At 38.1% G+C, this 25,532-nt stretch overlaps 1 protein-coding gene across 1 annotated transcript in view; it reads left to right on the top strand.

Moving 5' to 3' along the window:
* Window positions 1-433: 433 nt before the first annotated feature.
* The window catches only part of cntln (centlein, centrosomal protein), a 35,035-nt gene continuing 9,936 nt past the window's right edge, over window positions 434-25,532 (top strand). The window contains 10 exon segments of the mRNA XM_057330920.1: window positions 434-517; window positions 2,667-2,776; window positions 3,283-3,374; window positions 6,410-6,498; window positions 8,047-8,131; window positions 14,565-14,699; window positions 15,302-15,451; window positions 16,204-16,337; window positions 16,413-16,575; window positions 16,718-16,882. Of these exon segments, the coding sequence (XP_057186903.1) occupies window positions 3,294-3,374; window positions 6,410-6,498; window positions 8,047-8,131; window positions 14,565-14,699; window positions 15,302-15,451; window positions 16,204-16,337; window positions 16,413-16,575; window positions 16,718-16,882 (1,002 nt within the window). The 5' untranslated portion in view covers window positions 434-517; window positions 2,667-2,776; window positions 3,283-3,293.

The raw sequence follows: 25,532 nt of genomic DNA, 5'->3' as shown, positions 1-25,532 counted from the left end.
ATGCAACTTTGTAGGTTGAAAGTCATGGAAGAAAATGAATGTTTCACTCTCACAGCATGTTATAAAAGGTCCGTATGGGCATGAATTTTGCAACTTGCCTTAAACAATAGATTTATATACAAGGAATACTTATAATTAAGTATATACTAAAATATATATACACTAAAGTGTATACAGTATATACAGTATAAATAAGGTGGATAGTATTCATTTTAAGAAGCTCCATTTTGTTTTAATGTTATTCTCCCGAGAGACATACATTTTTAGAAGCATCTCCAGGGATTTACATGTTGTACTCCTCTTTAAAATGACTCTCATTTCCATTCCAAAGTGACAACACCTAGTTCTCAGTCATAGCATGTCTAGTAAGCGGGTGTCATGTACATATTTTGTATATTATAAAGCATGGCAGTTTTTTCCCCCCTCTTTATCAAAGGAATCTCTAAACACTCACCAGATGACAGTCCTCCTACCTCAGATTGCAGGCGGAGAACCGGTGCTTTCCCAATCCTCTGTGGTGAGATACTTTCCTTGCTCTACCTACTCAGTCAACCAAGGTATTCCTGATTTTTTTAGCACGGAATGCTACTGTGAATTGCTGTGAATACATCTCTGTTTTTGGGGGGCACCGAAAGGGGATTAACAATTAGGTTGAATGGAATAATTTTAGATGAAAAATTCTCATATATATAAATCATCTAGCATACAAAGGCCCTTCCAACTATTAATGGCACCTTTAAGGAAAAGATTCCTATTTTTGATTTTCTAAATACAATTAATAAGTAAATCCTTTCGCCCAGTTTGAAATGTATAACTTTGGAACTTACAGTAAAATTGTTATAGACCCAACTAAAAGAATTGCCAGTTAAACATTTAAATGGTACAGTATGATTTTATATGATTGTTGAATGAAGTTATTAAATAAAAGATACATGTACACGTATGACAAGAAATTGTGCATTGTGAATCAAAGTGGAATGTGCTGTAAGTAAAATGAATTGTCTGAAAAAGTTAAAAATTAAACGTAGGCTGTAAATATGTTGTCAATTGTCTAAAAATTCTGTTTCTGTTATTTCTTATTCCCAGTTTTTAGGGTTATGTCCAGAATTAAATTAAATAGATAACCAGGGGGAAAACTGCATTTATTTCCTATAATTTAACAACCTCTGCTTGGTTGTCTGTTGATCTGAACTTTTAACAGGCCTTAGGGGTTGTAAATGGTGCGTGTTACATTTGTGACGTTTGGCCGCTGTTAAACGGAAACTGATATCAGTGCCAGAGAGTGCATGTAAAATCACATTCGGAATGGATGACTGGTAACTATCAGCAGTAAACAAAGGGCTTTGTTGAGCAAGACAGAAGAAAAAGTTGATGCAAAAATGCCATGTGTCTGCGCTCCTAAAAGGGGCAGATGTTGCAAATTACCAGCCAGTCTACTGCCTCCGAAATCGCAGCTCAAATGAGCATCCTAATGAGAGGCACTGCTTGCGGGTCAAAGAACAGCCTAATCACGCTAAGTCAATTGACTTCTTCTGGAGCAAGAGAGCATACAAGCTCTAAAGCAGATGACCTGCTGTCTGTTGCACCCCTGAAACCTCCTTTATATCTGTCTAATCTTGTTTCTGTGGTTTTAATCATCTACCCTTTTGAGTATGATATGAATTTAGCCAACCAGGACAGGCACACTTGTTTATTTACCATTATGCAACCATTTCACCCTTAATGCCTTTAAAGAATGACCATCAGTATGGAAAACATATGATATTAAATTTGATTTAAGAACACAAAATACAGTACAAGGGTTGTACAAATATGTGTGAATTAATCAATGCCACCAGTGTTTTGCTATTACATGTATGGTGTAACCAACACTGTCGTTGTCAAAAAAGGTTTCTTTGCAAAATGAACACACCTACTGTATAATAATTTATTATGACTGCATTGTGGTAATAATGGTGTTAAAAACTATGATTGCCATGGTAACTTTATAAATCAACTGGATATATTTGTATAGCACCTTTCAAAATATCTTCTTAATGCAGTTTTATAAAGAATTATGGTCTTCAAATCCCCAGTAAGCAAGCCAAAGGTGACAGTAACCAAACTCCCTAAGATGTCAGAGTATGTAGATGAGGGGGAAACCTTTGGAGCCACTAAGACAGGCTAGGAAGGCCCTCCTCGGGCTGACATACATATTTATTAAAATACACATATGCAAATATATTTGAACACATGTGATTCAGCCACGTCATATTAATGCTGATTTTGAATTACCAATAGAATTATATAAAATGATGCCCTGCATAAATTAAATATGATATGCAAAGCGATGGTTCAGGTGGGGATGCAGGTGCATGATAATAAGTAATTTTGTATGAATGCGTCAGAAAATGCCAATACGTTTATATGCATTATATCAAAGAGATTTAAAGATCAGTAACATTGTTATTTATACATTTTCTAGTAACTGTAAAGAATGGAAAGTCCATAGAGACACACGAGTCGTAAAGTGATTTTTGCTGTCGTGAAGTGCTGCAAACAGCTGTTTGTCAAACGCGGAACTGGCGCGATCATTTGAAAGAGTTCATGAGCTGATGTGTTGTCTTTTAACTTTAATGAGCTCTGTTTGTATGCCTTTAACTTTACTTAGCTTTTCTCTGATAAAGGCATGCTGATAGATGTCGGACTGGTTTTTAAAGAGATCGCAGATCATCAGATCAACTTTAAACTGAGTGGTATCTAAGGACGCGCAGCAGGTCAGACACAACACATTTGAGTGAGTAGTTTTTGTGTGTCATTGCTAAGCACTTTATCATCAAACAGCTGTATTATTCTCTTATTATTGTTATTAAAAGTTTAACAGGCAAATTATGTGTGGCGTGTAGGTTGCACTTGTAAATATGGTTTAAGAAGAGGACTTAAATGTGCATAATGACATGTGTATAACAACGTAAACATGTATCTTCATACACCACACTTCCTGTGTCCTCATAAACAAAATCGCATAAAAGCATAAATGCCAAAAGTTTTCTGTGATTGTTGGGTTTAGCGGTGGGGTTAGGGGAAGGGGATAGAATATACAGTATGTAACGTTACAGTACAAAAGTCATTACGTCTAAGGAGTGTCCTCGATAACCACACATGCGCGCTGGTGTGTTTGTGTGTTTTAGCTTTTTTTTAAACTTCTTAACGTGATTTTTTTGTCTGTTAACACAGTCATAATATAGTTGTCATCGAGAACTTTTTATCTCAGTGTTTAATATGTCTGTATTATGTTTTCAGTCAGTAGCCTAATGGACTCCAAGGACAATGAACGTGTTTTACTCCTTGAAGAAGAGGTGAAGAGTTTATCTGAGGAGCTTGCTCAATGCCAGGTATATTCTTTAGGGTACTGTGTCTTTAGTCTATTTTGGGGTCTTTGGAACACTAGGCTTATAACTGTCAGACCTTAGTAGCAGTTTTAAACTTTAGTTTTTCCACTAACAGAACAACCTTTTTTCTCTTATGTAAGCATATCAGAAGCTCAAAGATAATTTCCTGTCTGCATTTTTATGACAATCATACTGCCATCTGATATGTGCTTGCATTGCAAAACTAACTCCTATAACTCTTAGGCATCATGCATATTGTTAAAGCCCCACCAGGTGGTGCCTTACAACAAATGCCTGCCTTTTCAGTAGTATCTCCAACATATAATCAGTATCATACAAGTGACATTCTCAGCATTGATTTTGGTGACTGCATGGAGAAGAGCCATAAATGACCATTTTCATTTTACAAGATAAGTACACAGTTACTCTCATCAACAAATGTCTACCGTCCATGGATAATGACAGCCTGTCTAGCATTTGTGTTTATGGTGAGGTTTTACTTGCCTGCAGATCCCCATTGATTTTCTTTAACCCATTTTACCTTTAATGAGGAGAACGTATGTATAAGAATCACATAGAATTTATGTTAAAGGCATAGCACCCTCATCCATCTGCAACTATTATCTACAAAATGTGTCTAGTGGACTTGAGAATTACCAGGGAGTCAGTTTTACTTTATTAATATTTGTATAAATAGCAACATTCAGTTCACACACTCATACAGTACACCATGAATGCCAACTGGATAAGTAAATAATTCATCAATAAGACTGCCCAATAAGACATATCAAATACTTGCCTTTCAATGCTATAATCCCTGTAATTTACGTGAGTTGCTCAATCTTTTTATGCAGTGAATTTAAGCACTAGCGAGGAGACCACCTATTTGATGGATGACTCTTCTTAATTTGTCATTAAATACAATGAAGTCTAAGGATAGTGAGAACTCTATTTCTGTTCGTTTGCACACAAACTCTCTCCTACTTGCTACTTTGTATGTTTAGCCTATGGTCTTTCAAGGTCTGCCTGCACCATTTAGTAAATAATTAATTAGACACTTTTGAATAGGGTTTAAAATTCATGTACTAATTGGTCACCAGCAGATTCTGCTGGGATTTATGACTTTAATCTTATAATGATGTGGACATAATTTAACAGATAATTTTATATTAAGTTGATCTGTTATAATTCAGTTTTTTTATGTCAGAAAATGTCGTTTTTAGATGTTTCTCATTAAATGTAATTTAGTCTAAAAATCTTTGAAAGCCATTTTAAAAGACACTTGAAATTGTAAGCGTCTCAGGCATGCCTCAATGCCATCACATTTACGCTGTCCTTTTCACGAGTTTGCCTCGCAGATAATAAGTACGCATAATAAGGGACGGATGGTATGCGTATTTGGCATTCTGCCCCGGGGAAAGAGCTCCGAGCTTGGTAGTTCCTCCGAACTCGGAGCACCCGCCCCTCGTCCGGTGAGAGGGCCCCGGGCCCGTTATGTGCCTGGACTCTGGTCGTTTCCCCTGTTGCGGTAAAAACAGGCTGATGATGGTGAGGAGTTGGGGTGGAGGAGGGATGCTGCAAAAATGTAGAAAGAGTGAGGGTAAGGCGTCTTGTCTATTTGTAGGGGTTGGAGGATGATTGGTGAGATTGGTTATAGGAAACCAGCCGGGTTAGTTATCTGATTTGTGAGATTGGTCATGGAAAGCCAGCCGGGTTAGTTATCTGATTGGTGAGATTGGACATAGCAAGCCAGCCGGGTTTGTTATCTGCACGTGCTCCTCCTGAACTTTGTTAATAAAACATCATTTTGGCTACTACTAAGCACATATTCACTCTCGTTCTTTATTTCTTCTTCTTTAAAGTCAATGTATATGATTCAATTATTTCGTTAGAGTTTCGTTTTCATTTTCTTTTGTTAGCAGGAATGGTTTATGCATACTGATAGAGAAATCCTAACTTCTGTTTGGGTTTTTGTTTTTGTTTAGGTTCCCACTCCCAATAGTAATACTGAAAGGTACTAAATTAGAAATTAGCTAATTTATGTGATCAACTAGTGTGTGAAAAAATAAGGGATTTATATGACACAGAAACTATTTTCAGGTAATTTTACCTCTAAAATTACTTTATGGTTTGATTTCTGATCGTGTTAATAAATGTTAAATTCAAAGCTAGTATAATTTTCTTCAGCAGGTTTATTTGATATTTATAAAATGGATAGTTCTGTTTCTTGATTCTGATTGTTTACAGTATGACTTCTTCACTGAGCTACTATTTGTATCACTGCGTAGCAGTCTTGTATCTGATCTTTGTTTGTGTGGCTTAGCAACTCTTGTTGGTTATGTGTCATGAACTATATTTTTTGAAGGCAGGATGAAATTGAATGGCTTTACCTACAAAAATGTTAATAGGCAAAAATTAATTTCTTAATATATTCATTATGTGATGACCCTTTTATAAAAGCAAAAAGGCGCTCAAGGCTGTGCCATATTATGAATGTATTTAACACTTAGCTGAAGGGTGTTGTTAGGCATAACATGAATCGCTAACACTTTACAATAAGGCTTTATTTGTTAACATTAGGAAATGCATTAGCCAACATCAACTAACAATGAGGAATATAGTTTTTCAACATTTATTAATCTTTGTTAATGTCAATACAATTGTTTATGTTCATTTGTTGCTTATTAATAGTTAGTAAGGTAGTTGTTAGGTTAAGGTATTGGGTAGGATTAGGGATGTAGAGTATGGTCTTGCAGAATATGTGCTTTATAAGTACTAATAAACAGCCAATATGCCAATAACAGGCATGCTAATAACAACTAGTTAATAGTGAGAATTGCCCCTATACTGAAGTGTTACCAAGTTTTACTTTTTGTACCATTAATAATCATAATATCAAGAAGAATCACTGCAGCATATGTGCTCCTCATGTATAGTAAATAAAAATAATAAATACAGAGTGAAATAAATGGTACAGAAATAAGCACACAATTTCAGCAACAATTTAATTTGTTTGTTGTTGCATTTGTTTCTATCAGGCAGACAAGGAGTTTGTGTGGTCACTTTGGAAGCGGCTTCAAGTGGCTAATCCAGACCTCACTCAAGCAGTGAGTCTTGTAGTGGAAAGGTGGGTCACTACGTAACATCACTCAGTTTAAAATGACAAACCATAGTAAACTACATTACAGAAACTCTTCTGTTCTATTGTTTTATTTTCTGTTAAAGTCGTTATGCTTTTAGTCTGAGTCTCGGGCTTGAAATAAATACCGTTTCTGCTGTGTGAAATCCCTGATTTGCGAGCACGCATCACAGTAGTTCTGCAGAGATGTGTGTTTGGTGACTGCGCCCTTGAACACTGTTATGAGAGAACCGGGCACAGATGATGATCTAAACCCTCTTATCCTCCGCACAGACTCCCTACCTCCATTTCCCATCTAAACACTGACAAAAAAATCTCCTCTTTGAGGGATAAACACTAGATTTAAGATGACTTATGACCCTCAAAGAGCGTGTGGGGAGCTACAAAAGTGGCATGGGAACCTGTTGGAAAAAAGAGGTCAAATTCAAAGTGCTGAACAGTTGCCATAGACTCATATCTACTTTTAAAAGTTAACATTACGATGACAAGATGATGAAAAAGAATGTTTTTTTAATGGGAAGAAATGACTGAAAAGGTTTAGTAACGGTAATATATTAAATTGGGTATATATATTAAAGGACTTAATTGGGCTGAAATGAGTATTTTCACCCGTATAAAAGGTCAGAGATATGGAGAGCTTACCAGAAGCCCGTGTATATCTTTATCTCTTTTCGCGACCAAAAGCCGCAAGCTTAGAAAATGTCTTCCCTGACTCCAGAACAGGTGGAAAATAAAAGAGCCAGGCTGCGTACTCCTGTATCCCTCACGAGCTCACTCCGCAGGCACAGCCAACAAAATGTGCTTCTCCTCAAAGAACTGGGAACATGCACCTGAGGGCATGTGCATATGTATAGTGCCACACGGGAGATTGACATGATAATTGTGCTGACTCTGTGAAGCACACAGGCTTATGGGAATTCTGGTCTGGTAGCGAGTGAACGCTTGGCTTGGGATATGGTTAACATCGGCAAGGTTCAAGGCAGTGGTGTACTCTGAGGAGACCCCGTATCATGTCAGATGTCCTCAGGGAGAGATGGAATGAGAGAGGGTGGAAGAGATTGAAAAAGTGAACCAGGGAAAGAGAGATCCCAGGTGAGTGGCGGCTGTTCAAACAAACTTGCCCCAATTGTGATTCTTTTGTCTTTTCCCCCCAAACACCCACTAAAGAGGGCTAGATGCTGAAAGGAAAGGAGTGTTTGCGTTCCCCTGTGATTCTGTTTCTGTTTTGATATCCCGATAATTACTGATACCTGGAGACTCGAGTTATATCCCATCATTCCCCGTTGACCTTCCGTGGTATAAGCCGAGGGAACGCGCTTAGTGGTTGAAAGGCAATTTCGCCCGTTTCTTCTCCCACAGCTTCTAGTCTGTTTTATCTCCTAACAGAGTACTGCAGTTGCTTCATACCAAATAGATTTTATATTTGAAATGTGAATGGTTAACCGAGGCCAGTGGATTGCTTTGCCCTCTTCTGTATTCCTTTACTGCGACCCGTGCCGCTAACGTTGTTCTTTCCTTGAATATGTGTTGTACTAGAGAGAAGCAGAAAGCTGAGAACAAGGACAGGAAAGTTCTGGAGATTCTTCAAGCAAAAGACTACAGAATCCAAGAGCTGGAGCAGGTACCGGGCGAGCTTTACACGGCTCTGGAAACTAGAGCCTAGCAGGCGTGTAGAGATGCATGTGGTCTGCTAAACCGCCGTTTCTCCTTTTTAATGAGCATCTCTGACTGCTTGATAGATCTACTTGGATGACAGCTAATGATGAAGCCGTGTTGTTAATTCACCTTTAATCATGCCCCTTAATGAAACATCTGTCCGTTGGCTTCATTAGCTGCTCTGTCTCTTCACCAGCAGAGTCCGTCAAACATGTCCGCATGTTCTACTCATTTGTGTAAATAAGATTAGCCAGGACTCGAAGACCCATCCTTTTACCCAATCTACAGATGTAACTAGGTTATTTTTGTCGCTTTATTGGATATGCAGAGTAGAGCTGTAATCGGGCCTTAAAAGTTAGGCCGACAGAATTCGGCCAAAGCTTTTTTAAAGCCAGAACCCGTTTACAGCCCGACATTAGGCTATTCAAATATGCGCACGCACACAGCTTTTGTCAAGAATGAGTAATTTATACATGTTTTAACATAATTTATTAATGACTAACGTAGGCTATAGTCCACTTGTAAGTTGGAACAAAGAAATAAAATAAGTCCTCTGTAACATCGTAACATCTCACATATCCCACTGGCTCATTATTCTCATTATGCACATGGTCAAAACTTTTCCACACCTCAGACTTTGCTTCAGTTGCTGGTGCAACCAAAACGTAATCGCCAGAGGCAAGCATCCGTTTCACCTCCTCAGCATCCATTTTCGCATCTTTCTCGTGCTTATCGGAACGCATCACATGACCGCTCATTTACCGCGCAAGCCTGAGCCCGGACCGAGCCCTTGTAAAATGATAGAAATTATGCCCGGGCCGAACCCGACCGAACCCGTCGGGTTCGGGCAAAGATCTTCAGCTCTAATGCAGAGAGGACATGGAAAGAGGAGGAATGGTGTCAGGCAGCATCATACTAACATTTGTTTACTAATGCTCATGCATGCATGCATGCACTGTAAAAAATTGTTCTGTAAAATAACGGTAAAATGCTGGCAGAAGAGACGCCAGTAATTTACCGTAATTTTACGCTATTCATGCTGTTAAATTATTTTACAGTATATTGCTGTAAAAACGAAATACAGTGCATTGCTGTTTTTCCCATATTTAACGGTGAAATGCTGGCAGCAGAGACGCCAGTAATTTTACGCTATTCATGCTGTTAAATTATTTTACAGTATATTGCTGTAAAAACGAAATACAGTGCATTGCTGTTTTTCCCGTATTTAACGGTAAAATGCTGGCAGCAGAGACGCCAGTAATTTACCGTAATTTTACGTTATTCATGCTGTGAAATTATTTTACGGTATATTGCTGTAAAAACGAAATACAGTGCATTGCTGTTTTTCCCGTATTTAACGGTAAAATGCTGGCAGCAGAGACGCCAGTAATTTACCGTAATTTTACGTTATTCATGCTGTGAAATTATTTTACGGTATATTGCTGTAAAAACGAAATACAGTGCATTGCTGTTTTTCCCGTATTTAACGGTAAAATGCTGGCAGCAGAGATGCCAGTAATTTACCGTAATTTTACGTTATTCATGCTGTGGAATTATTTTACGGTATATTGCTGTAAGAATTAACGACAGTACATAGCTGTTTTTTAACTTCATCTTTATTGCACAATATTGTCCTTTGGGCTACACATGTCTGCTTAACATAAAATATCTATAATAAAAAAATATTAATAAAATTATAAGCAAATGTTTTAGAAAGGACATAAACAACTTTTTTTATTTAAGAGCAGCAACACAAAAAAAGAATGACTCAAGTACCAAGCAACCAAGTCAAGTTTTTCAGTAGCAAAACAAATAATTGAAACTTACAAATAAAAACAATGGCAATAAAACAGGTTAAATAACAGAGGCTACCCCCTTTAAACTTGACATATTTAAAACATGAGAGTACATTTATTAAGAGTCTTATGAGATACTGAAGGTGCTGGCATTCAAAAATGTAATTAGGAACTATCCATCAACCATCTGTTGCAGATGACCATAACGTTGGTTGCTTGTTTTTCTCCCTGATGTACTCCATGGAACACTGTAAAACAGCAGAAAACAAAAAAATTATCAAATTAAATTTAATCAACATTTAGATAAGCATTGACACTAAACACTAAATATGCAGCGATATAAGGCTCAAATATGTCGGAAATGAGACGAGAATAAATGGCTAATTTTCCATGTGACCAATATCAGTATTATACGGAGCCCTTTTAGGGACATGGTGGTGGAAAAAAATGAGAGGGAAGAGAAAAATATTTTTTAAAGCTTTTGCGTTATCTCGCAAAACTTTTGCGTTCACGCGAGAAACATTACGTTCTCTCGCAAAGATATTTGCGTTACCTCGCAAACATATTTGCGTTATCTCGCAAACACTTCATGTTTAATGTCCCGCTGGCAGAATTTAAGACTAGCTCCGTAGGCTACATAAACATTGGTCTATAGTCGCAGATTCCCAGACCAATAACTCGTGAGCTAAACGTTCTTATAACACAAATTACACCTCATTCTATGTAACGTAAACAATGAACTTTAACTTAATTTTCCACAAATCGAGCCTTTTATTGATCTCAGGCGGGAGCTGGCTGAGACAATACCGAAGGGATCGTCTGCAAAGTGCAAAACACGAATATCATTAGGCTACTAATAATAGTCATTAACTTCAGTGTTACATACTGTAGTATAACTAAAACCAGTTTAAATTCAGCAGGAGAGCATTAATGTGTAAACTGAATTTGGTGAGACTTCAGTGTGTAACATTTAAGTTATTAATTACTATTTTTGTAGTAACGCTTTTCGGATTTACAGTCACTTTGCCGACGGTTCCTTTGGACTTGTCCATGTCGCCTGCTCAGATGATATCAATTTATATTCTCGTTTTGAGGAAGACTGGGATGTAGATCCTAATCTAAGGAATTGTGTGTTATTTGTGTTATAACAACGTTTAGCTCACGAGTTATTGGGAATCTACTATAAACCGCTCCATTGTTAATGTACGGAGCGGGACAACAGGACGTTTGAATGTTTTGGAAGATAACGCAAATATCTTTGCGAGAGAACGCAATGTTTCTCGCGTGAACGCAAAAGTTTTGCAAGATAACGCAAAAGCATTAAAAATATGTTTCTCTTCCCTCTCATTTTTTTCCACCATGTCTAATCATTACGCAAGTGATGCTAAATCAATCTGTATTTGCTAAACACTCAAACTATCAGTTTGATTTCTTTTCAAACATAAGCCACAATTAAACGGAAAATCATCGCAATTTCAAACATTACGTTTAGTGGTGATTTGCAGCTACTGTTATTAGCATTAGCAACAGACTGTTTAAGATTACTAATGTTAGCCAGTTTGCAATAACCACAGTTTTGAAAGTTCAGAGATGACAAAACAAGCCGACAAAACTTGGGGTCTGTAAAATGCAAGTAAATATGAACATTTGGGTTATATATCGGAGATGACGAGCCCTTTTTAAATCGCGTAAGTTACTTACTAACTACAGCTTGTTAGGCAGCAATTTCAAACATTACTTGACAATACTTACTTTCTGAACCACATACTCTCGATAAAAGTAAAAAATGCTTTATTTACCGTGTAATTTGAACGTGCAAATGCAGGTTGGTGCAGATAAAGCGCTACGGATGGTCCATCCTCGCGTGGGTCCTCTTCGGGCAGAAAAGTCTGACATTTGTGGGAAAACTCCACCTGGCCAAAAGTACCTGACTGAACATTTTTGAAAATGATCGCTAAAGAATTGTGAACTTACTGAACTGACGAAACAAACACGAACCTTCACAAAACTAATTCTCATGCTCCAGAAAAATACTGCATTGTACTGTTATTTACCCTCTGATATTTTCCTATGCTAAAAGGATATGCAAAAATATTCAGTTGACATTAACTGTTCTTTAATTTAGAAACAAATGTAAAAAATAGGATTTGTGGTAACTTTCACGATTTTGTATGTTTTTTTTTTTCAAGTCCACAACACTGTAAACCCCAACTGAAGCAACATAAAATTGCATGTTTAACCATGTGAATTATAATTTAAACCTAAACAGTGTGATAGAAGTCAAAGTTTAAAAAAATGCTAACAAAATACATATTTATTGTAGGACTGAGTAATACAATAAGTAAATAGAAAAAACATATTTTTTTGCAGTATTTCAGTCTGTGTACCACATGTGTAGCCTATATATAGGCCCTATATGTCTGATTGTGCCTGTTGGGTTATGCTTGTGCTTGGTAATCAAGAGATCAATGTTTGTGAAATGCCAATTGTGTGTAATGAGCTGGAGTGCAAAAAAGTCTGCCATTTTATAATTTTTAAGACCGCATGTCCACTGGGATGGACATTAAATATATAAAATCCTGTGTTGTACAACATCTTTAGATTTTTTTGAAAAACATAACATAATCAAATAAAATATAACAGGGGCAAGACAATGAGGTTACCATTAAATTGGTAAACAATCTGTGAGGTATTATTAAAATGATAGAAACATGCAGTTTTATTGGTCTAAACCAAAAAACCATAATGTCCATTCTTATTGAAGCAGGGTCTGAAGGGGTTAACACAGCCCACAATGCATTGCATACAGTACAACAGTAGATTACTGTTGACAGATGGTTTTAAATTAACAGTAGTTTCTTAAACTGCAAAATAATGCCCAGAATGCATTGTTTTCTACAGTATATTACTGTTTAAACAAAAAACGGTATGTTACTGTCAGAATTTGGCTGTTTTTTAACAGCAAGCCCAGGATGCATTGTTTTCTAAAGTATATTACTGTTTTAACAAAAAACAGTATGTTACTGTCAGAATTTGGCTGTTTTTAACAGCAATTTTTTACAGTGTGGCTTGTTAAGAGCGCAAAAGATGATATTTCAAAGAATGCCTTTTTCCATACATTTAATAGACTTTTATTGTAAAACTTATCGCATAACAAAGAAAGGCGTATGAGTTTGTAACAGTATGAGGGCGAGGAAATTCATTTAATACAATAATTTTGTAATTGTTTGAGGTTGAAGACAGCGTTCATAGAACTTGAAAAATATATAGCTTTAAAGTTTAAATGTAAGTTTTAGTGTCCTTGTAGTGGAATATCACCGTTGTGTTTTAGAATCTCATTGATAGTCAGGATTCTCGGTACCACTCAAGACCACTGGCATTCGCCTTATCCAAATTTTGCGCCAAAGGAACGAAATGGTGATTAATTGCTTTTCCTTCCTTGGCCGTGTGATGGTCTGTTGAATCCTCGTCTCATCTCCGCGTTTCCACACCAACTTTAACCGGCTTCCCCCCCATTACCCCTCTTCTTCCATTTTTGTAACATAATTAGCTTTCATATTTGAACTGCACTGGGGATTTCTAATGCTAATCTCTCTGTCCTAGACCTCTTAACTTTTTTCAAACCTTTTTTCCTACCAATTGAGAACTACTGGGGTTAAAACAGTGCTTGCCTACCTCATTATCAGCATTTTGACTTGAGCTATGCTTGTGTATAAATCTCTATTAAAACCTGCATTTGCATGGTGCACAGACTGAACGTAAGTCCTCTATCTGGAAAGATTCAAGTGATTTCCTCCAACATGGCAATTAATTGCCTCCCACAGCTCAGTGTTATTTTGTGAGATATCTGTAGCCAGCGTTGAGTTCACTCGACCCAGCTGGCTGAAGTGTGTAGTGACAGGAGCACATTTTGAAAGATGCAAGTGAGATAACTTTGCTGCAGAACATCAGATCTCAACTTTTTTGGACTCAGGGGTCACAACAATATCGAAAGCCCCCCACTCACAAAATATTCTAGAGCTTGGCATAACTAGAAAGACGTATATTGAACAGAACACAAAAGAAGATATTTTGAAGAACCACGATGGTACGGTGGAAATTGGTTTTGTGTCCATACAATAGAAGTCAATGGAGAACCACTCTAGTTCGATTACCTGCGTTCTTCAAAATATCTTCTTTTGTGTTCTCTGGAAGAAAAGAAAGTCACACAGGTTTGAAATAAGAACAGGGTGAGTAAATGATGACAGAATCTTCATTTTTGGTCGAACTATCCAAAACATTTAAGTCTGAGCAGTGTTGCACTGAACATATAGTAATTATCATGTACTGTATGTTTTATTGTATCTTGCCATGTCTTGATTTCAAACTACAGCTAATTCATTGGACGTGTTACGCTATTTGCATTTAGCAATACAACTAAACTCAACTACTCAGCTAAATACAACCGCCACATGACATACGTTCCCGTGACTGCATCATAGCTGACCCAATAATGAAAGTATTAAGTGTAACATCACGCCTAGGCCAGTAAACACACTTACACCCAGATTGCTTGTGACTAACGGCTGTCTCGCTTAACCGCTCATGTGGCTCTTTAAACAGAAAGTGACGGCACAAGAGCAGGTGATAAACAACCAAGTCCAGCGGTTGCGTGGCAGCGAGGAGGAGTGTGGTCTAATGAAGAAGGAGCTGGCAGCTCTGCAACACAGACTGGGGAATAAGAGTCGACAACTTAAGGTTTGGACAAATTTCCACTGGCACCGCTTTTAAAGTGCTGCCTCTGTGCCTGTGACAACGGAAAGAGGGAAAGGGAAAAAACTGACAATCCCCTGGAGGCAATAGCCTAAGGCCTCAAATCCCGGGTCGGGCGGGGGTTGCGGGGTGGCATCGGTAACAACAGCAGAAGCTGCTCGGAAAAGCAGCTAACTTTCTCGATAAATACTTAATGATGTCCGAGCAGAGGAAAGTGTGTGTATGTGACGTGGCTTCTCCTTAATTACCTTCTGATGGGACTGGCATGATTAATTGATAAAGTGAAGATCTGGGGAGGAAGTGTCTTCGCAGGGTCTCTCTTAGTAAAGGGAGGGAAGGATAGCAAGGGGGAAAAAAGGAGCGAGAGATCGGCATCAAAGGCAGGCGGGCAGGACTAAGAGCGGAGCTGTTCTCATTAGAGCTGTCATTAGAGCTGAAGAAGCCCCCTGCGCTGGGCTACCTGCGTGGGTTTGGGCTTGCCCTGGCAGCACAGGTGAGCTCCGAACCTCCAGCCGCCTCTCTGCGATCCTGCCTGACCTGCCATTCTTTCATCTCGATACTGTGACCATCTTTCTTTTCCCCGGCAGGAAGCGAGGAAGCAGGCCGAGGAGAGCAAGAAGGAGGACAGATGTGCCCTACAGGAAGCAAGGCACCAATTAGACGCCCAGCGCTCGGCCTCACAGGCAGAGCTGGAGAGGTTGCGGGACCAAGAGACCGTCAGCTGTGCCAGAGTCAAGGTCCTTCTCACTACATTTTTTCCCTTCTAAGAGGATGCATGTAAATGAACTTGTCTCACAATGCACACATGTTAAATATTGATGGAAGTGTTAGGGGGGGGCGAAATAATGACTTTTACACGGAGGGTTCCTCGCGCAACCCTCGCCAGAGCTGTTTTACATGTGCGTGTGGCTCTGAATCAGTCCTCAGGTGTTCCGGTGCTTAGCGACTCCGGTTATAATGAACCACTACGGTAGGAGCTGAAACCGTTGTTATTGTGTTCTGTAGGGCCTCCTTCGCATATGTTTAATGGGCCACGCGGGTTGAGTGACACTGAAGCACCTGTGTGATAACCCACCTCTTCCTGTACATACAAATTTGTGTTCGACACTCTCTATGCGGAAGGGCAGAGACAGACCTGCGTGCACCTTAAACTCTTATCTAGTTTAATTAAATTGGACTGTAGTGGTGCTCAGACTGTGTCCCCTTTCCTCCTGTGTTTTCTCTCTCTCTCCGCGCCTCTGTCTGTGCCGGCTAGTTTTTAATGAGGGCTGCCCCATGCTCTCTCTGGCCTGAGTGTTTGATGCTTGGCATCTGTTTGCTTCTCATTATCTCCATCAGCTCCTGTGATATGCTGCTGATAGGCTTCCTGTCGGAGCTCACTCTTTGTCCTTTAGTTGCTCGTCTCCCCTTCTGTTGTCTTTCCTTTGTTTCTTATTAGGTCATGGCTCTGCTTTCTTTGAGATGCTATGATTTTCTTTGTCTCTTTCAGAAATTGGAAGAGGAAGTGTTCAAGTGCAGACAGGAAGTGCTGGAGGCCCAGAGTCGCTCGGCTGCGTTGTCCCTACAGCTTTCCTCTGTAGAACAGAAAGTCACTGACAAAGAACAACAGCTCTGTCAACTGAAGTAAGCTGCGCGGGTCTGACTGAGCTTTGAACATAATCCCCGATCGTATGAGTTGATTGTGATGTATGTGTCCAGGCAGGAGCTGCAGGATCTGCAGTGTTTGTACAGGCAGAGCGTCGAACATGCAGGGGAACAGGCACAACTTATTCAGCAGCTGGAGGGGCTTAACCTGGACACGCAATGAGTTCTGCGCAGCCAAGAAGTGGCCCACGCGGCAGATGCCGTCTCGTACCAGAAGGTACAGGTCACTTTTCCAGATGATCTTGGCGTATGTCCTCACAAGTCACAGTGGAACCCCAGGAGGCGTGAACCTGTGTTCTAGCAAGGACTTAACTACATTAGTTGAGCTTGTCCTTCTCTGTCTTTCTCTGCTGTGACAGCTCTACAGCGAGCTGAGCATGTCATATCAGGCCCTCCGGCACAGCAAAGAGCAGCTCTGCCAGCGGGAAGCAGCCCTCTGCACGCAGCTCAGCCAAAGAGATCAGCATGTCCAAGAACTCCAGGCACAGCTGCAGAGTTTCACAGCGGCTGTAGGGCACCGTGAGGTGAGTTCATGCGGGGAGCACCATAACAGATTTACATCACGCTCAGTGCCCTTTGTATGCAAAGCAAGCCGAATAAGGACTGAGGCAAAACCACACACCGTTTTTTTTTTCACTCCTTCCCTTTTCCCCTCTTAGCCAAACCACATCCACAATAAATGTAAGACATGAATGAGTAGATATGGTGAGGAGTTTTCTTCATTTTTGAGTGGCTCATGCTGTCTGACAGCTCCAAAACATTTGACATTAACCTTGCCAGAGATTCCCTCAGAATGCAATCGCTATACATTTCCTGCTCTTCACCATAGATTTCGCACTTTCACCAAAAATAGCTTCCCTCCAAAAATAGCCTGTCTCCTCACTGAATGACTGTTGAAGTTCATAAACTCTCTCCTGTTGTTGTGGGCTGAAGCCATTCTCTAGACATACACCCATACAGATGCAGGATATCATTGTTTCCATTGCCGAGCGCCAGGTTTTACACTCCTGGTGTCGTGTCTAAGTACATTATCCTTGGATACAAGCAGCGAAGCCCAAGACACCCCAGACAGGGCTCCAGATGGCAGCTAACTGGTCGCATTTTACGACCATTTTTCTTGCCCGCGCGACTAAATTTTGTTAGAGGTTGCAGTGGTGTGACTACCAAATTGGCCAAAAATTTGATTATGCGCTGCTGTTTTCAGGTTTAAATGAGAAACACCAAAAGCTAAATACTCAAATTGGGACTACACAGTGCTACCCTGTAACCATATTAAACTGCCCCAGCATTCTAAACGTCATTGAGGGAAAACAGAAGACAGTGTGGCATGCTTATTTTAGGAGGTTTTGCAGTCTACACACCACAACTCTTACAAACAATTACATTGTGTTTACTGTAGAAACATTAACTACCGGCAGAAATGTTGTGTGTTTCTACTAAATATTGTCATATTTAGGTCAATATGAAATCCATTCAAGATGAGCCTAATGTGTGTATCAGATTTTAATGTAAATAATTAATGTAAAAGACAAAGCACAATCAGTTTTTTTTTAAAATTTACATAACTTCCAATGGAATTTATTTTCTTCTCTGATGATGTATTGCAGACATATTTTTTCTTTTTTATTTAGTTGTAAAATATTAGCTTTGTTTACCTTTAGAATTAATGACTTCATTTACGAATTTGCTAAAGAAAGCAATTGTTTATGTAAGGAATAATTGACGACGGGCCGTTCAATTATCGAAAGTTAATGCACACCCCGAGGTGGTAATGCGGCCACGACGCGAAGCGGTCAATTATTCCGCTTATACCACGGTCACAACACCACAAGACGTTGTTCCGATACCACAAGACGTTGTTACGATGTTTTATCTCAAGACATTTGTATGGTATTTGTCCCGGAATGCTCTTGCTGGTAGGACTAATTTCTTACGCATCTCATCTGAAGGCGTTGCTTGAGCTGCATATGCAGTTTTCCGAGAGCGAGAGGAAGACAGACAGTGCACGTGCACACGCGTTTGCTTCACTGAGAGTGAAAAGACAAGTATCTATATTTGATTTGTTTTCGTCGTATTTAACACCCCTGTCGTATAAGAAAAGTATTAAGAGAAAAAAGTGACACGGAGGTTTCTGCGCCAGCTGCGGTTCTCGCAGTGGCATAGAAAGCTTCCTGCTGTGTGTTTTAAGTCCCGTTTACCCATTCCACAGACGAATTTAACATGTTGTTGTTGTTATTTTTGTGCTTCGTGTTTTATCTTTAACCCGCTGATTGTGTCATGTAGTTTGCCGTTACCTTTGATATATGCTTTAGTTTTTCATCTGCAACAGTCCTGTACAGTGCTCTCGCCATTGTTGTTCAAATGTTCATGCTGTCCATAAATATTAATAGTTATTTCTTCTCAGACAATGGAATTTGCCAGTCACTTTGTCTGTTGTTAGATACATATTCACTGGCGGACAGTAGGCTAAACTTGGCGAAGTGATATGGAACTGTAATGCGGTCAGCAGACCTGGAACACCTTCATAGGTGTGCGTTTAACTGAAAAATAATGCACACCCGTCGAACGTTCGTCAGCCAATCAGAATGAAGCATTCAACAGCCCCGTGGTATAAAAACATGTTAATATAAGATATTTGCAGTTATAATGTATACATTTTTTAGAATAAATAATATAATAATTAGAATAACATAAATGTTTGCATTTATACAATTTAGAATAATGTACATTTCTAAAAATAGAATAATATATAATTCATGTTCGAATGATTCTCAGAGATCTCATTTTTGCATTTTTTCAATCCACACATTACTTGGCAATGGAAAATTACTAGATGATGAACAGCACTAGCAGTCAGTGATTATTGGTTTGTTTGTGGTTTTCTTTGGGTCATTGCTGGAAGGGTTGGCTGAGGAGTATTAAATGGTTCAGTTACTAAGTGCTTCTAGACTTTCCCTAACGTCCGTGGTGTTGTAGCTGTAGTCAGACGTTGTGTCTGTTTGCATGTGAATGTATGTAACGCTATAAGGAAGCACATCACATCTTTTGAGCAGACGCGATAATCCGAGCGTATTTTATGCAGACATCCAATCTATTGCTTAGAATATGAAATTCTGTTTACCAAACACATGTAGCGTCTGCTTCACTGTTTTGTTTTTTAACTGTTTTACCTACAGACATCAAAGTGATCTGATCAGTTATCCCAAGGTGTAACACAGTCAAGAGGGCTTTCTATTCCCAGCTATAATTGCACTGACTGGGATGTGTATTCTAGCGTAATCTGAAATTCTGTATCAATTTTTTCCTGAACACCTGTTAAATTCTAATGCACAGGTTGTTAGAGCTTTATTTTAATTTTAAATGTTAGGAATGATCAAAGTGCTGATCAGCAGAGGGAGCTGAGCACGACCAGACTCTCATTTGAATAAGGGAGGAATGATGGAGCAGCAAAAGTCCAGCAGGATGCAAAAATAAATCCCATTGTGTGGATAGTCTGCGTAAATAACAGCTCAAAGGCCACCACATGCAGGATTTACTGTCTCTGCTGTGGTTAATGAGGGAAATGTGACCTGTCCTATGTAAATAATCTAAAAAGATTCAGTAATATTATTATCTTTCGGGGGTTAGGCAAAGGGGGTAGGATCTGAGTGTTATTACACCTGAATTTGCATGCATTTTTCTTAGAAGTAAAATATAAATCATGTGCACTACCCTTCAAAGTTTAGGGCCACTTACTCACTTAGATTTAATCATATTTTCCACATATTAGAGTGACAGTAATCTTATCAAAATTATGGAATAATTTAAATCCAACTATGGGAATTATGTTGTGATGACAAATTACAAAAATAAATTAAAATTTGCTGTATATCATCTTTTTTAAGTTTCACAGTTCCAAAAATCTGTAGTTTTGTAATGAAGGAAACTGTTATGTTTAAACTTTGAACAATAATATTTTTGTTTAAAAAATGAGTTTTATACATTTAAGAACCTTTACATTAAAAATGTGGGGTATCTTTTATCTAATGTAGTAACATTGTACTCTGACCCTGACTCTAAACATTTGAATTTGTGTTTGTAGACACAAATTCAGTTTTACAAAGTGACACAAAGTGAGTTTTATACATTTAAGAACCTTTACATTAAAAATGTGGGGTATCTTTTATCTAATGTAGTAACATTGGACTCTGACCCTGACTCTAAACATTTGAATTTGTGTTTGTAGACAATACATATGTTGTAATAATTACTTTTTCACAACGGTAAGCTTAAAACAACGATTTTGTGACCATGCCTATGCAAAACCTGCTAAAGTAATTTTTGTGGTTTACTCTACATAAAAATGTTAAAAACATTCTGTAAAAAATATAACCTTGATATCTTTAAAGGGGTCATATGGCGCAAATACGTGTTTTTCTGTGTCTTTGGTGTGTTATAAGTTGCCCATGCATGTGTTAGACACGTAAAATTGCAAAAATTTAAGTGTCGGAACAAAATATGCAAGCGAATGCTCACCCAGACATGCCTGAAATGCCTGGTGTTACTACACCCCCACAAATCTACATCAGTTCGTGGTATGAGTTGTCTAAGACCGCCCAAATGTATACGCAAGTAAGGTGGACGTACCTGTCAGTACAATTGCTTTAGAACCTGATGTTCCAAATATGGTAAGAGGCATTACATTTACGTCGCACGCTTGCAGTATTCGACCAATCACTACGCACTGGTTAACTGGCCAATCATAGCACACCTCACTTTTCAGAGCGATGAGATTTGTTAAGAATCTGCGCGTTTCAGAGAGGCGGGGCAAAGAGGAGATACAAACATGCACGCTATGTGGAAATACAGCATTTTTTAACCTTAAATAGTGTATACACATTGCATTACATCTAAAACAAACGATAATATTCGTTTTAGCCCTGTCATATGACCCCTTTAATATTGACTAAGGCCATGCCAAAGATTGCAATCATTGTGAAATTAATGATTGAAGTCAAACTTTGATACTTGTTACCTCAAAATTAGATTTAGAGACTTTAGCTTGGTCTTCACAGGCAGGGTAACATACAATTTGAGCTTTTGGCTTGGATTTAGTTGGACATTTCTGTTTGATGTAATTTGGCTTAAGAAAACATGCATAAAAAAACCTGGAATTAGTGATAGAGAGACAAAAGTTTGCAGCTTTAAAGACACCAAGTAGAAATTAAGCCCATTATTATTATTACCACTATTATTGTAATATAAAATAATAAAGTATAATGTTGAGTGTTCATTTTAAAATAAATAATATATTGGTTTGAAATTCTCTTATCATGTGAGAAGAATTAGGCTACACAATGAAGTGATACGAGATGATACTATAGCACAGCGATCTAGAAAATTAGTCAATTATACAGTTTAATTGTAATTACGCAAACCAGTTAAAACCAAGTATTCCAGAGAGCCATGTAATAATTGTACTGTAATGTAATGATGCATTCAGGTAACCCTACATTGCACAACACTGTAAGTATTTACCCTCTCCAGAATTAATACAAAATCAATCATAGCTGTTGTTGATTAAAAGTCACAGGTTTACTCATCATTTGTTAGGAAGAAATATTTTAAGTGCTTTGCTGTATCTAGATTTCTTTTTCCAGTTACTGTTGCAGTCTGGCTGTTTCGTGATCCAAGTTGTCAGTGCCATCTGTGTCATGTTCTGGTCTGAATCACAATTAACGCAAACTGTAGACCCAGGCCTTTTGGGCTTTCCCTAATTCTTGTCGTCATGCATAGAAAACCAAATCTAAAATTTGCCTCTTGAGGATTAAACTGAAGTGGTGTTGGCTTGCAGTCTTTTAGCGATGCATTTATCACTGCAGTAAATGCACAACTTTGGTAAAAATCTTTTGCTAAATTCTATGCCACATACCAGTGGCGTGCACAAAAGAAGATATTTTTAAAGATGTTGGTAACAGAAAACTATTTGTCCTCGTTGATTTGCATTGGTTTTGTGTCCATACAATATAAGTCAATGGGGACAGTTTTTGGTTACCAACATTTTTTTTAAATATCTTCTTTTGTGTTTTGCAGAAGAAAGCAAATCATACAGGTTTAAAATGACAACAGGGAGAGTAAATGATGACGGAATTTTAATTTTGAAGGTGAACTATTCCTTTACATGCTTAACTTTGCAGTGATGTGGCTTGTGGCCTAAGAACTGTACATCTGCACGGCTTCTCACCTCTCTTTTCGAATGTTTGTCACCCTTCTAAATCTACTTTGGCCTAATTGAATTGTATCTGTCTTTATTCTAAATTCATTAATTCTCAAGTCATTAATCCCTGAATTACTAATAGTTCAAAGGTGAATATTCTTGCAAGAGCTCTATTGACATTCAGGGGTCACTTTACCGGGTTTATCACCTATAGAAGTATTTATTTAAAAGGAGGAATTTTATGAATTTAATTAAACTTTGAGGTGGCTAGAAACCTCCCAGGTGATGAAATTTCAATGTCCGTCTCCCCGTTTCTCCCTATTCGAGAGCCCAGACGCTCCTCTCAACATCTGCCTCTGCATGTTATTAGTGTTCGTGAAAGCTGAGCTTTCAGATGTATAATTGAAGTGTCCGCTCCCTGCACACACGGCTTGTTATGTGGGGTCATGTTTAGATGAGTAGATGTGTTTCTTTTGATCACTATCTGACGCTCAAACCCTGAGCTTCCAGCATACTGAGAAGCTGCCGATGTGTTAGGCTTTAAATCTTTAGAAGGCAGTGCTTCCATTACTGTGGGCTGCCTCTTCAGTTTGTTTCACTCAAATTGTTTAGAGAACATTAGCGGGATGATGTCTCATCAGACCTATTGTTCTACAGCTGTGTTTCTACATTTTTCAAACATACCATCTTTTGTCCAGAACCACCATCCAGCCTAAGGGCAAAATCATGATAACACGGTTTTTTTATACTTACTGGCAGGGATCAAAATTTATCCTAATTCTTTAAATGACCACAGACTATTTGCAACTGTTAAGGGTTAACTGACAAAACTGGCATCGTATTTTCTTACTAAAAATAAAGAGTTAATTTGCAAAAACTTATTTAAGGCTGTCAAACGATTAATCACATCCAGAATATAAGTTTGTGTATATGTCTGTGCACTGTGCATAGTAATTTTGTATTTTTAAAACACATACACATACATGCTTATATTTCAGAAAAATATAAAAATTAATAAACATTTATATTTAATTTAAATTATTGGCAAATATAAATAAATACTGTACATGTAAATACATGTAAAGTTTGTGTATGTTAATAAAGACAAAATTAATATGCACAGTACACAGACATATATCATGTAAACACAAACTTTTATTCTGGATACAATCGTGATTAATCATTTGACAGCCCTGTTTTTATTGTACTGTCCAAGTAATATCAATCAAACTGCAGTTGGGTTGTTTTGACTAAGTAATAATAACTCAATGAATACAGCTAACTGACCTAATAAAACACAATACAAACACGATAACATAATTAAAAACATGATTTTTTAGTTATCTGTTTTTGGAAATAAACTCTCAAAAATAGGTGAAGTGCCAGCTTTTAGGCTATATTATTAGTTCTTGTTGATGTTTTTCTTAATATTATATTGGACTGTACTCATACCGAACGTTAATGTTAAATTGGACAGTTTGCATTGTTTATGCTTTTTTTATTCGCTGTATTACTGTATCCTAAAAGAAGATGATAGCAATGGTTTGCATGTTATAGTGCCCAAACTCATATATATCGTTGCTGCACTGTACTTTTTAAATTAATAAATACTGTGTTGTCAAAGTTGACATCCAATTTTTAATATTTGTTTAGATATTTTCCAAACCCAGTGACAAACATAAAGAGTGACTATGATTTATGGCAAAAAAATAAAAATGACGAAATATGGAGATATCAGGTTTCAGAAGGACAACAGGGATGTGCAACTTGCCATATGTGATAAAACCATTAATTTATTTATGTTTATTTATTTAAACTTAGCATTTACGGCTGTCATGGAGATGTATTTTTATGTTTTAATTTTAGCAAATAAAAAAACTAGTAAATTTAGGTATACAGAAGCCTAGTAATAAAAGACAAAACATTTACTGAAGCAAATCCAGAAAAGAAAAAATTAACTGGCACATATAAGAATTGTTGGCAGGGCAAGTAAAAATTCGAGCTAATGGCCCAAATGGGCCAGCAGAAAAAAACATCTTTATTGTTGAGCCCTGGTGATGGATGAGCCTGCACGTTTAAACAAAGAATCAAAACTGGGTGTAATGTTGTACAATTTCACTCTTAAATCATCTTTAACCAAATGACTGTTGTGAGTACTGGCAACTGTAGGCTAATTATTGCAGGTTCATGCCAGTTATAAAATTAAGGGCGAGTTGTTTGACGTCAGAGGGGTCTTTAATGGTGGGATAAAATCAACCATTAATTGTCTGAATGGATAATATCAGTAATGCTTATGTAAACATTTTTTTTGTTAATAAAACCTTTTAATAAATGGCACGTGACATAAGGTATTCATCACAAAATACCAACTGGTCGCAAGATCCACCCTTTTTCCGCTATTAGAACTATTCGTTGTTGTTGGGAACGCAGCTTTGTGGAGTCTTTCCATAGTTTCTACCTTTATTAAGACCATATTTTTCTTGGCAGTTAAAACTATCAGGCGATTCATAGATTTTTTTCTCTTTTTAATACATACGCTGTGACCTCGCTGTGCTTCTAAACCGTATGAAGAAGAGAAATGATACATCCAAAGGTTCATGAAATCTTGTCATGTTTCGACATATTTGAGATTAGCTCGATCAAGACGCTGCTTGCTTTCAAAAGGCAATGATGCTTCTGGTTGTCATAAAACGCTTTGTCGGATGATGTTTTGAATGTTTTCGACTGTAATGATATGAACTCTTGTACTCAAGTGCTTTCATAAGATCAGCAGTGTGTGTACTGAGACTCATTAATAAACCCCAGCCATGTGTTAAAGGCCCAACCGGTCACTTATTCACTCCCGTAAAGTCCCTGTCCATCTGCGGGGGGCTCTGATCAGCAGTTAGAAGTGCAGTCCTGCTCGGATACGACCCTGACCCGCATCACCGCTCGCGTCTGCGCGCCGGCATGCAACCAGGTCGAGGTGTTTCAGGGGA

Source organism: Triplophysa rosa, linkage group LG4 (assembly GCF_024868665.1).
Source record: "Triplophysa rosa linkage group LG4, Trosa_1v2, whole genome shotgun sequence".
Classification (NCBI taxonomy): Eukaryota; Metazoa; Chordata; class Actinopteri; order Cypriniformes; family Nemacheilidae; genus Triplophysa; species Triplophysa rosa.
This window is presented reverse-complemented; position numbering and strand designations above follow the sequence as displayed.